Here is a 13449-nt window from a genome sequence, read left to right as displayed (position 1 = left end):
AACAACAGGAAAGCAGAAAGGGCTTCTGAGCTGGGTTAGCAAACCGGACAACCTGAACCGTTGGTGATTTGGCACCTTACCTGTGGGTTGTGGCTCCTTCCAGGGAACACCTCCAGGAACTGTAACGTTTTGCGTTATTAGCACTGTACATCTTAGTTTTGGGGAAGGGCCATAGCTTGGTGCTTAGACCATCTGCTCTGCATGCAAAATAGTGAGAATCCACCTTGATGTTGAATGGGGCTAATGCAGAGCAACTGATAAAGCGGGCTGATGTGTCGATGATAAATCCACTTCAAACTTGCTTTGTGTCAGCAGCATGTTGCTGTATACACCTGCAATAAAACAGCAGTCTGGATGGAGTTCAGGGTTCCCTGCGTGCAGTACGTCTGTGGCATGTACCTTCCCGCACCCTGAAAGTCATGGGAGGATCCCTCTGAATCATGGAAGGAACAAAAACATGTTGCTTTCCCCCCATGCCGTTGCTCCAGTTCAGAGACAGCCAGTGTGGTGCTCTTTGGGTGTTACTGCACCCCAGTTACCTCCCGTTCCCATCAGCCCCAGTCAGCACGGTCAGTGGTCAGGGGAGCTGTGGTCCAGCTGCAGCCACAGGACACCCCAATGGCTATCATCTGCCAAGGCTATAATAAAAACTAGGTTGTGGGATATTGAATGCCAAGAACTAACAGCAGCAGCAGAGAAAACATGTTCCCCTCTTTATTTTCAACTTTCTTGGGCACATGAAACTAACCACAATTACCTTGGATTTCTGCTTAACCCTCAAGAAAGAAGGGGATTTTCGCTGGCCAGGTTTAATTCAAATCCATCCAGCCTCCTTTGGGGAAGGTTCTCAGACAGGGTGGAAGGAGAAAGAACTTGCCCAGGTGAAGACCACCTGGTGGAAACCCTTACACATATGGTTCTTAATTGTAAACTATATGCTGATCTCCATCAGCAATTTCTAGATCAACTCTGTACCCCCAAATGGAAACCAGAGTTGGAGGTCATACGGTTTCTATTACTGGGGAATGATCAGGAGCTCACCAAGTTAGTGGCTAAATAACTCTATTTGGTTTTTTGTCATCGAAATACACTGCAGACTTCTGATCTCCCTGGAGACCTAGAGATGTGACGATAGACTGCTCTGCCTCCTTTCTTTTAGCAAATGTTTTGTGCCACTGGGGAAGTGGTAATTCTGTATTGATTTGTATGTTTGTATGTGATGCCAATAAAAGGTTTGATGATGATGACCTCCCATTCCCATCAGCCCCAGTCAGCACGACCAGTGGTCAGGGGTGAATGGGAGCTGTGGTCCAGCTGCACCCACAGGGCACCCCATGGGCTACACCTACAATTAACCACGATGGTTTCCCCCACTATTGGAGGCAGTACGCCTCTGAATTCCAGTGCTGGAGTATGCCCGTTGCTGTTGCACTCAAGTCCTGTATCTGGGCTTCCCATGGGCACCTGGCTGTCTACGGTGAGAATGAGATGCAGGACTAGATGGGCCTCCTTTGGCCTGATCCAGCAGGGCTCTTTATAGGTTTATGAGAGAGGCGATACTGACTTGGGGAGCCTGCCTGCCTTGCTTCCTGACTTGGGACAGGTGGGACAACTTGGGAAATTTAGGAAGAGGAGGCTTCAGCATCATATCTGCCTAATGGTAGAGCCGGCCCCACCTGCCTAATAAGGGGCTTCTGAGGGTGCTCTTGCCTGCCTGTTGCTTATAGTGTGCCTTTTTGCCTCCCCATGACGCTTGCTGTCTTAGGCCATCAATGCCAGGGAAGAGAATTATCCTCCTAAGAGAAAACGGCTGTTTAGTATGAAGCCCGTATAAGCTTCACGATATCCGATTATGGGTTGCGCTGTGCCATATGGGTGCCATTTAGTGTACCTGCAAGATATTAAGCTTTTTAGTTGGCCTGCTCTTTGAGCGCCTAAGTGCATTATATCAATAAAATCTCGTTTAAAATCTGGCACAGAATGGCTTGAATCGGGTTTTTTCCTTGCTTCTCTGCACATGGTTTTCATTAGGTAGAACATGCATTTGATGGAGCGGACAAAGGGATGTGTGCTTCCTGTCTCTTGTCCTTTCCTTCTGATATTTGGGGAGGGTAAATCGGACACCTGTCTAAGTTTGAGGGCCCAGCTCATAGGGCAACTTCAGAACTTCATGTGATGAAAGTTCACCAAGAGAAATGCCGAGGTGGTGAACACCGCCGTAAGCAATTTCTCCCTTTCCTAAAAAAAAACACATCAGTTGCAAATTAACGTGGCAGTGTGTTACTCTGTAGTGCCCTTTTCTCAAAACTTCTGATCTGCTTCCTGTTGTGTGCTGAAAGCAAAACTTTCCGCAGAGGAATGCAAGAAGTCTGCATGCATCTTTTTACTTTTCCGTGCTGCTGATGGGCTCAAGGGTTGATGTTACCTGTTGATGCTGTAATTTCCACATGCCCTGAGCGGTACAGAAAGGAAGTGATGACTGATGGCTTTTGTGAGGGTTGAAATGAGTCACTGCGTGTGAGTGCATTGGTGGGAGACTTTCACTCCCCAAACAACTAAAAAACATTTGGGGGTGGCAGCAGCAGCAGGGGGGTGGGTGGGAGCTGATGCTATTAATCTAGACTAGAGGTGAGGAACTTCAAATGTGGCCCTCCAGATCTCTGTCTGCTTCTCAGTACGTTTCCGAGCACAATTCAAAGTGTTGGTGCTGACCTTTGAAGCCCTAAACGGCCTCGGTCCAGTATACCTGAAGGAGCGTCTCCACCCCCATCATTCTGCCCGGACGCTGAGGTCCAGCGCCGAGGGCCTTCTGGCGGTTCCCTCATTGCGAGAAGCAAAGCTACAGGGAACCAGGCAGAGGGCCTTCTCGGTAGTGGCGCCCGCCCTGTGAAACGCCCTTCCAGCAGATGTCAAAGCGATAAACAACTACCTGACATTCAGAAGACATCTTAAGGCAGCCCTGTTCAGGGAAGTTTTTAACGTGTGATATTTTACTGTATTTTTGGTCTTTATGGAAGCCGCCCAGAGTGGCTGGGGAGGCCCAGCCAGATGGGCGGGGTATAAATAATAAATTATTATTATTATCAGGACTCTTCCCAGGCCACAGCCCTCACTGGTCTTGCTTCACATCTTCCTTGAGTGTGTTTGCCTGGCTGGAAATGGGCCCTTGAACTTGGACAATCTCTGGTTGCTTGGATGGAAGATGCACTGCCCAAGCTGGCTTCTGCTCCAGCACTGACTGGCGTGTGGCCCTGGGGTAATGCTCAGAAAATATTATGTGGCCCTCTGTCTGGAAAAGAGCCCCCATCCCTGATAAAGGCCACCTCCCAAGATTTTTTTTTTAGTAAAAGCCACATAATCTAACACAAGCCCTAGTCAGAGCAGACCGACTGAAGTTAACGAACCTGACTAACGTAAGCCTCTTAATTTCAGTCGGTCTGTGAGTAGGATGCTTAACCTGACTTCTGCACTAGATTAGATTATTTCTAAACTCATTTATTCAAAGTATTTTTATATGGGGTGGTGGGAAAGATTCTCAGAGCAGCTTGCAGATGTATCAACAATAAAGATAGCTCCTGACTGTAGATATACAGTCAAAGGGTTGCATCCAGATACGTTCTACTTGGAGTATAACCACTGAAACGAAAAGACCTAGTTTAGTCACACCCATTAATTTCATTGAGTCTACACTAGGTATGGCTAATGTTGGACACAACCCAAGGACCACAACACACAAGGAAAAGTGATTGGGAGGGGAAAGGGGGGGGGAGCAAAAGCAAATGCTGGTGCTTGTTCCTAGTTGCAGAATTCCCAGAATGCAAACTATTGAAAGGCAGGAGGAGCTCAAAGTTGCTGGTCTCTCAGCTGAGCCAGTGGAGAATCCCTGCTGCCTCATCTCTCCCTCTGATATTGCTTGATTCTGAATACCCCCTTTCTGCCTTCCAGTTACGTTGCCAGAACCCCGGCGCCTGCTAACCTGATTTCCGCCACTTCCCACTAATTGCTACGTGGTTACAAAAAATTTCTATTACGGGCATTGTTTTGTCGAGCTTCTAAATGTAGAATCCTCTTAATTGGGACACCATGTCAGGCTGCGTATTGTCCCCAGAAAACACAGCTGGTACCAAATATAAAAGGCCTTTTAAAGGGACATGATTATTGCAACAGCTTGCTAAAAATAAGTCCCCTCGTTTCAAAATTTCTAGCAGGTGAAATGTTCAAAACACCTTGCATGAATTATTTCGGGGATGCTTACAGCTTAAAGTGGTGCTTTAAATGCATAGTGCAGATGCGGCCTCAGTGTTCGACCGAAACGCACCTTAACCCTGTTAGATTGTGTTCTGCTCTCTCTTGACAGCCCTCCAGGAAAGTATTGTCTAAAGCAGGCGTAGGCAAACTCTGGCCCTCCAGATGTTTGGGACTACAGTTCCCATCATCCCTGACCACCGGTCCTGTTAGCTAGGGATGATGGGAATTGTAGTCCCAAACTTCTGGAGGGCCGGAGTTTGCCTATGCCTGGTCTAAAGCCCAAGCTTAGGCTCTAGTCTAGCTGTGTAAACCTGGGTCATTGATTTGCTTTCGGTTTTTTCCCTCCTGCAGGTGAAAGACCTGACCAAGTTCTTGGACCCCGCTGGGCTTGGAGTAATCAGCTTTGAAGACTTCTATCGAGGAATCTCAGCTATCAGGAACGGAGGTTGGTTTTTATTCTTAGGCCCCAACATTGGGAGGAAGGCAGCCCAAGCACTTCCTGAACCTTCCTTGCATGCAGGCATTTCCTGACATTGTTGATGTGCCCCCTCTCCTCCCCAGGGTATTTCATGCCTCTTCCCTGAAATGTCAGTGTCCTCCTTTGAAAGAAATGAGAAATAAGGGCGGGGTGTTTGTTTAGGTCATTACTGCAATGCGCTCTACGTGGGGCTATCTTTGAAGGTGACCCGGAAACTACAACTAATCCAGAATGCAGCAGCTAGACTGGTGACTGGGGGCGGCCACCGAGACCATATAACACCGGTCTTGAAAGACCTACACTGGCTCCCAGTACGTTTCCGAGCACAATTCAAAGTGTTGGTGTTGACCTTTAAAGCCCTAAACGGCTTCGGCCCAGTATACCTGAAGGAGCTTCTCCACCCCCATCGTTCTGCCCCGACATTGAGGTCCAGCACCGAGGGCCTTCTGGCGGTTCCCTCATTGTGAGAAGCAAAGCTACAGGGAACCAGGCAGAGGGCCTTCTCGGTAGTGGCACCCGCCCTGTGGAACACCCTCCCACCAGATGTCAAAGAGATAAACAACGACCTGACATTTAGAAGACATCTGAAGGCAGCCCTGTTCAGGGAAGTTTTTAATGTGTGACATTTTAATGTATTTTTAATCTTTGTTGGAAGCCGCCCAGAGTGGCTGGGGAAGCCCAGCCAGATGGGCAGGGTAAAAATAAATTGTTGTTGTTGTTGTTGCTTACTAGGGAGTAACACAGGGAGTAGGGAGGGAAGGCACTGTGCATCACTAAATTATGGAATCCGCTCCCACAAGAAGCAGTGGTGGTGATCAATTTGGAAGGCTAATCATCTCTGGTTAAAAGATGGGTTTGGACAGCAGTACTGAGAAAGGACTGTATCTGTCACTGCAGGGCTGCTGCCAGTCAGAGCAGACAGTAAAGGACTAGATGAACTGACTGGCCAGTGCTGTGTCACATGCGCCAACTTCCAGTCTGTTTCTGAGTATTGACTTGACTACTTTTTGTCTCAAGGCAATTCCAGGTTCATGGCTCTTCTATTAATATATAAAGCCCTCAAGCACTGTTAGCAGTTCCCCAGGGTCTCAGAAGCCTGATTGGCCTCAACGAGAAGTTGTGACATTTCGTGTTGCTGCTCTCATGCTTTAAGAACGTAAAAGGAGCCTGCTGGATCAGGCCAGTGGCCCATCTAGACCAGCATCCTGTTCTCACAGTGGCCAACCAGATGCCCAAGAACAAGGGCGCTCTCCCTTCCAGCAACTGGGATTCAGAGGTATACTGCCTCTGACTGTGAAGGTGCAGAGCACAGCCTCCATTATAGAATCATAGAATCATAGTATCATAGAGTTGGAAGAGACCACAAGGGCCATCGAGTCCAACCCCCTGCCAAGCAGGAAACACCATCAGAGCACTCCTGACATATGATTGTCAAGCCTCTGCTTAAAGACCTCCAAAGGAGGAGACTCCACCACACTCCTTGGCAGCAAATTCCACTGTCAAACAGCTCTTACTGTCAGGAAGTTCTGCCTAATGTTTAGGTGGAATCTTCTTTCTTGTAGTTTGTAGTTTATGACTAGTAGCCATTCAGAGCCAGTGTGGTGCAGTGGTTAAGAGCGGTAGTCTTGTAATCTGGTGAACCAGGTTTGCGTTTCTGCTCCTCCACATGCAGCTGCTGGGTGACCTTGGGCTAGTCACACTTCTCTGAAGTCTCTCAGCCTCACTCACCTCACAGAGTGTTTGTTGTGGGGGAGGAAGGGAAAGGAGAATGTGAGCCGCTTTGAGACTCCTTCAGGTAGTGATAAAGCGGGATATCAAACCCAAACTCTTCTTCTTCTTCTTATCCTGCACGAATCTGTCCAGTCCTCTTTTAAAGCCTTCCAAGTCGGTGGTCATCACTGCCTCCCATGGGAACAAGTGCCAGAGTTTTAACTATGAACTTATATGAAGATGTCCTGAATTATCTGTCCTGAATTATCCAGCGTTCAGCTTTGCTGAATTTCCATGAGTTCTACTGTTATGAGAGAGGGATCAAATCTTTTCTCTGTCCACTCCCTCCATTCATGCCATGTATAATTTCATAAGCTTCTAGCATGTCGCCTCTTACTTTTTCTCCTCCAAGCTAGAAAGTCCCAAATGTTGCAACCTTCCATCACAAGGGAATCTCTCCAACCCCTTAATCATTTTGGTAGGCCTGTTCTGAACATTTTCCAACTCTACAATACCCTTTTTGAGGTGAATACTCTTTTCAGCAAGCATCTTTGCTGTTGACTTTCAGACATTACTTGAAGACCTTTTCATGCTGCGAGGCCTGTGCAGGTGCTTAAACGTCTTTGATTAATCCATTTTAATGACTATTTTGTACAGTGGTGCCTCGGGTTAAGAACTTAATTCGTTCTGGAGGTCCGTTCTTAACCTGAGGTACCACTTTAGATAATGGGGCCTCCTTCTGCCCCCCGCGCGATTTCTGTTCTCATCCTGAAGCAAAGTTCTTAACCTGAGGTACTATTTTTGGGTTAGCGGAATCTGTAACCTGAAGCACCTGTAACCTGAAGCGTCTGTAACCCGAGGTACCACTGTATTGTTCTCAACAGCATTTTATGTTCTGTCAAACTTAAGTGTCTGACATGGCCTTAATATTTGAATTGGCAGCATATAAATACTTTCTATAAAGTAATAAAAGATAAATACTCCCTTGCAATGCGTAGAGCGTCCGAAGGTTTCTGCTTTGGAAAGCGCCACTCTGTCCTCTATGTATTTGTAGCCAGGAGGACTGAAAATCCTGTTCTGTGCTACAGAACCATGGGCACGTCAGAGGAAACACTAACTTTAGAATCTTCGAAAATTGACATCGGAACAACCTCTGCTCAGTTCCAAACGCTTTACGGGCAATTGTCCCAGGAAAAAGCTGTCACTACAAATGTATGTTTAAAAGATACAGTTTGGGAGGGGGCAATGGAAGTCTTAAGAGTGTTTGTGCTGTGCTCTCTAGAACAGCTTTCTCAGAGACATGGCTTCAGGTTTCTTTCCATAATTCATTGCTTACAGTATCATGGTGTTGCGCTAATTAGATAGAAGTAACAGCTAATAAAGGGGACGCAGGTGGCGCTGTGGGTTAAAGCCTCAGCGCCTAGGACTTGCCGATCAAAAGGTCGGCGGTTCGAATCCCTGCGGCGGGGTGCGCTCCCGCTGCTCGGTCCCAGCGCCTGCCAACCTAGCAGTTCGAAAGCACCTCCGGGTGCAAGTAGATAAATAGGGACCGCTTACCAGCGGGAAGGTAAACGGCGTTTCCGTGTGCAGCTCTGGCTCGCCAGAGCAGCGATGTCACGCTGGCCACGTGACCCGGAAGTGTCTCCGGACAGCGCTGGCCCCTGGCCTCTTAAGTGAGATGGGCGCACAACCCCAGAGTCTGTCAAGACTGGCCCGTACGGGCAGGGGTACCTTTACCTTTAACAGCTAATAAAGCCCTTTATTTCAGGGCTCCCTTAACTATAAGCCTTTGGAGTTGCATAATTTTGGGCTTTCTCATAGTGGCTGAATTTGAAGTATCCATCAAACCCTGTTCTTTCTTTCTTCCTGTCGACAACTAGAGACATTAAGAGATTCCGGAGCCTCTTGGTTTGAGAATAGTGGTAGTTTCTCCAAAGCTGTTGGTACTGGGATAGCAGGTGAAGGTGGCACCTCATCTGGAGTAATGTGCTGAACATAGGAATATGCCTTATGCTGAATCTCAGAGTACAGTGGTACCTCTGGATGCGAACGTCATCCATTCTGGAGCCCCGTTCGCACCCTGAAGCAAATGCAACCTGAGTCTGTGTGCATGCGTGGGTCACAATTTGCTGCTTCTGTGCATCCGCGTGATGTCATTTTGAGCGTTTGTGCATGAGCAAGCGGTGAAACCTGGAAGTACAGTGGTACCTCTAGATGCAAACGGGATCCATTCCAGAGCCTTGTTTGCATCTAGAAGCAAACGTAAGCAGCGATGGCATGTCTGCGCACACATGCATCACTTTTCACCGCTTCCGCGCATGCGTGTAACGTCATTTTGAGCGTCTGCGCATGCACAAGCAGCGAAACCCAGAAGTAACGCGCTGCATTACTTCCGGGTTGCTGTAGAGCGCAACTCGAACGCGCTCATCCCGAAGCACATTCAACTGGATGTATGACTGTAACGCGTTCCGTTACTTCCGGGTTGCCGTGGAGCGCAAGCCGAAAACGTTCAACCTTAAGCAACTTTAACCCGCAACTTTAATAGACTGTATTGGTCTATTTAGCTCAGAATTGTCCACACTGTGTGGCAGTGGCTCTCCAGGGTATCAGACAGGGTCTTCTCCCAGCCCTACCTACAGATGCCGGTGACTGAATGTGGGCCTTCTGCATGCAAGACAGATAGATGCTCTAGGACTGAGGATTCAAGCCCAAGAGCACCATTCCCTTCTGTGGTTTCCAGCAACTGGTATTCAGAAGCATTTGCCTTCCACTGCGGCAGCTGAGCATAGCCATGAAACTGAAACAGGGGAGAAAGCCCAGTTCCTGGCAATTTGGCAGCCTTGAGGCGTGATGTGTTTCCTATGCCTACCCTGCACAAAGCCGTTGTTGGCTTCCTCCCCACAGCAATTCTTAAAGCTTCCACTGGTGAAGCAAGCAGGTTTTGCTGACTAATGTCACACCCGAAAGTACATGATGCAGTTGGCAACAAACAAAATATCTTTTTTTATACCTAGCCTTTCTTGCTTAGTCTGCTGACACAAATGCTAACTTTCTTCCCGCCCCCTTGTGATATATCTGCATTGCAGTTCACTTTTTCTCAGCTGAAGGGAAATTGGAAGTTCTTTGGTCACATAGATGGGCAGGGCAGGGGGGAACTCCCTACCTGGAATTAATTTTGTTTTGTTTTTACAATAGTATCAGATCCAGATTGTTTAAGATTCTAAACTATAAGCCAAAGTTGTCCTTGGTTCAAATGCTTCTTCTGTGAACATGCTAGGGCAAAATCCAGTGGTGGTAGAGCCCAGAAATGATAGTCGGGCTGAACCACATCAGATTGCTGATGAGCAAACTCCTTTGTGCACAAACCCCCCCTTCCCAAGAAAAGAAAAGAAATTCTTTGTAAGTGGAAAGCTAGTGTAAAGTTAAGGACCCTTGGACGGTTAAGTCCAGTCAAAGGCGACTATGGGGTTGCGACGCTCATCTCACCCCTTTTCAAACACCCTCGCTTGTGGAGTGTTCCCTCAGCCTCCTCTCCTCTTCCCTCTCCTTAGGACAGCCTCTCTGGGCAGACACTGCTGCTGCCCCCCCACCCAATCCCAAGGAGAGGTGCCTCCTCACAGTGCCCCACAGAGGCCTTGGAAGCACTCCTTGGCCAGCCCCAGAGGCACCATTTGCCTGGGGAGCACGTAGCCAGGGCTACTGATGCAGCAAACGGCCGTGCAAGCCTTTGGGAGGCAGAGAGGGCATCAGGAGGGAGGGAAAGAAAGAGGGACAGAGGCCGTGTTGCCCACGGCACCCCTGACCATCATTCAAGGCACCCCAGGGTGCCATGGCACACTGGTTGAAAACCACTGATTTGGCATCATCAGCAAACTTGACTACCTCACTGCTCACTCCTAATTCTAGACTGTTTATGAGCCAGTTAAAAAGCACAGATTCCAATACCAATCCTTTGGGAGGGGGGACAATGACTCTATTTTCTACTTCTCTCCATTCAAAGAACTGTCCATTTATTCCCACTCTTTGCTTCCTGCAACCTAACCAATTCCTGATCCACAAGAGGACTTCTCCTGTTATTTCTTGACCGCTAAACTTACTCAGGAGTCTCTGGTGAAGTCCATAAAGACAACCCTAAGACTAAGGAGGAAGAAGCTTGCAGGTTGTGCCACCCCTAGGACTGGTTGTAACTAAGAAAGTGGACAGACTGAGACTGGGGTGACCGTGCCCTATTTGGACACTGCAATCTTCAAGTGATAAACATGTGTGCGTTTGTGCGAATTCTCCTTAAATTGGCTACGAAAGTAGACTCTCCTGCGCATATACTCAGATAGACTCCTCCCTCATTTTCACCGGTGATCTGGCAGTCTTCATAGCCTCCACTTTCTCTACTAGCTTAGCAGCATTTGAGCAGATGATCCAATGCGTTGACCTACTTTTTCTGAGAGGAGAAGCGGCAAGGAAGTTTGTAACAGTGATGTCGGTTTGTCTTTGCTACTGCAAACCCAAAATGGGGATGGCAGGAAGCTACCCAGATGTGGAGCATTGAGGTCGTTGTGTTGACATCACAGCCTTGAGGCTCCAACCGAATGAAGGATTTGCAGGAAAATCTCTGGCCTTCTCGAAGCTTCTGTTTATCTTCTTTTTCACTCCACTCTTCTGCTGTAAGTTCTAGCACCAAGCCATCAGTACAGGAAGAATGCTAGACTCAGTTATCCACTGTGGCATATCTTGATAATGATTTATCAGAATATCTAACATGCAGTGTTAGAAACTCAGATATATAATGTAATTGCCTAATGACACCTTAAATCTAGGTTACGATCGCCACAATAGAACAACCCAGAATAAAACAAATTCAAGATTCAAGCGAAATATTTCAGATTCTTCTCTCAGGGACATTTTGCTTTCACCCTGTTTATTTACCTACTTAATTCATAGTGCTGCCCCGTAGCAGAAGTGTTCTAGGAAGCTAGTGTGGTGTAGTGGTTAGTGTGTTGGACCCAGGACCTGTGAGATCAGAGTTCAAATCCCCACTTAGTCATGAAGCTCATTGGGTGACCTTGGACCAGTCACAGTCTCATAACCTACCTCACAGGGTCATTGTAGGGGTTTAACTGATGCAGAGGGTGAACCGCGTACTCCTTGGAGAAAAAGGTGGGATCTCAATGCAGTAAATAAGTTGTTCTGCTTATATGCTTAAGAATGCTTGAGGAGCTAGCCAGATGGAGATGTCATTCGGCAACCTGACATCCAGAGATCTCCAAATGGTCGCAGTTGGACCCACACCAGTAGCAAAACGTGCCTGGTGCCTGGATAATGTCTAACACTGGCCACATGCTGGTCAGCAGAATAGCTGGTGTATTCTCCCCCCCTCGTAATGTGGGCTAGATTCTGCTTCCACACCCTCAGCCCATTCTATCCTTCATCCACACTAGCAAAAGACATTATCAGCTCAAGGACATGCTTTAGTCGGACACTAAAACTCAGGTGACCAAGCAGGGCCAGTGAGGGCCCTGGGGAGAGTTCTGAGGGCCAGATTGAGAGGTGGGGGCTGCATTTGGCCCCCAGGCCTGAGGCTTCCCACCCCTGATCTGAATAATGGCAGTACAGTGGTATCTCGGGTTAAGAACTTGATTTGTTCCAGAGGTCCGTTCTTAACCTGAAATTGTTCTTAACCTGAGGTACCACTTTAGCTAATGGGGCCTCCCGCTGCCGCCACACGATTTCCTGAAGCAAAGTTCTTAACCCAAGGTACTATTTCTGGGTTAGCGGAGTCTGTAACCTGAAGCGTCTGTAACCTGAAGTGTCTGTAACCCGAGGTACCACTGTATGGAGCATGTTGCTTTGGGTGCTTTTTATTTAATTTTCCTCCCCCCCCCCCCAAAAAAAAGAAGCAGCCGGGTGACATTTTGTTTTTCTTTCTATTTATTTATTTAGAGCATTTGTACCCCGCTCCTCAGCGAAAGAAACTCCCAGAGTGGTTTACGTACAATCAAAACGAGACAGTCCCTACCCGTAGGGTAAAATCTAAAAGAACACAGTACACGAGGGACAAGGAGGGGAAGAGGAAAATCAAAACAGTTGTTCCTATAATGCCCAGCTGGCACAGCTGAGGGGGTGGAGGTGCCAGCAAAGCTGGTGAAATGAGCCCTGCTTCCTGTCTCTCACACAGAGGCAGTCTGGTGGAATGGCTGGCCCCAGGTGAGGGGAGAGGAGGAGGCCTGATGGAGCTGGCCTGTCACAGCAGAGCCCATGGACTCTCGCCCTTTCCCAACTCTGGTTGCTGGATCCTATGGAATGCCAACAGTTGATGCAGAGTTGGTGCAATGCTGTGACATCCCCAGAGCTTTGCTTCCCCAGTCTGGTCCTGTCTCCGCAGTCCGTTGGCACAATAGCCTATCTTCCTGCCTCGGCTCTCGAAACTATTCTGCTCCAGCCCCTCTGGTCTCGGCGGCGTGTCTCCCAGGCGCCACGAGGCCATAATGCTCTCCCAGCTGACTTAATGCTCCTGAAAGCTTCTATTGTTGTAGGTTGGGCCTATGCGAAGCAGAGGAAAAGCAAACATGGCTCCGGTCCTGATCGGCACGTTGCCTTTTTGCTTACCTTGCTCATTTCACAAATGTTGTCATATCCCATGCGCAAGCATCCATCTCACTCCAGCAACTCTTAGAGGAAAATGGATGTTGGCTCCATTGTATTGCAATGAGCAAAGCCGAATGAGAGACTTGTGTCTGGTTAAAAGCTGAGGGATCTGATGACTGTGTGTCAGTGGTGGTTGTGGTGCCCATTGGGACTGGTAGGGTGGAAGGCAGGGAGCCCAACAGTAGGGGGAGCCAGAGACAACAACAAGCAGAGCCAACTACAGTGGTACCTCGGGTTACAGACGCTTCAGGTTACAGACTCCGCTAACCCAGAAATAGTACCTCGGTTTAAGAACTTTGCTTCAGGATGAGAACAGAAATCGCGCGGCGGCAGCGTGAGGCCCCATTAGCAAAAGTGGTACCTCAGGTTAA

At 48.2% G+C, this 13449-nt stretch overlaps 1 protein-coding gene across 9 annotated transcripts in view; it reads left to right on the top strand.

Moving 5' to 3' along the window:
- RAB11FIP3 (RAB11 family interacting protein 3) overlaps nucleotides 1-13449 on the top strand; it is a 90032-nt gene that overhangs the window by 22570 nt on the left and 54013 nt on the right. For all 9 annotated transcript variants that reach the window (XM_081887970.1, XM_081887968.1, XM_081887965.1 and 6 more), the window contains one exon: nucleotides 4600-4693. In XM_081887970.1, coding sequence (XP_081744096.1) covers nucleotides 4600-4693 — 94 coding nt within the window. The remainder of the gene's footprint in view (nucleotides 1-4599; nucleotides 4694-13449) is intronic.

Source organism: Podarcis melisellensis, assembly GCF_964234715.1.
Source record: "Podarcis melisellensis genome assembly, chromosome: 14".
Lineage (NCBI taxonomy): Eukaryota > Metazoa > Chordata > Lepidosauria > Squamata > Lacertidae > Podarcis > Podarcis melisellensis.
This window is presented reverse-complemented; position numbering and strand designations above follow the sequence as displayed.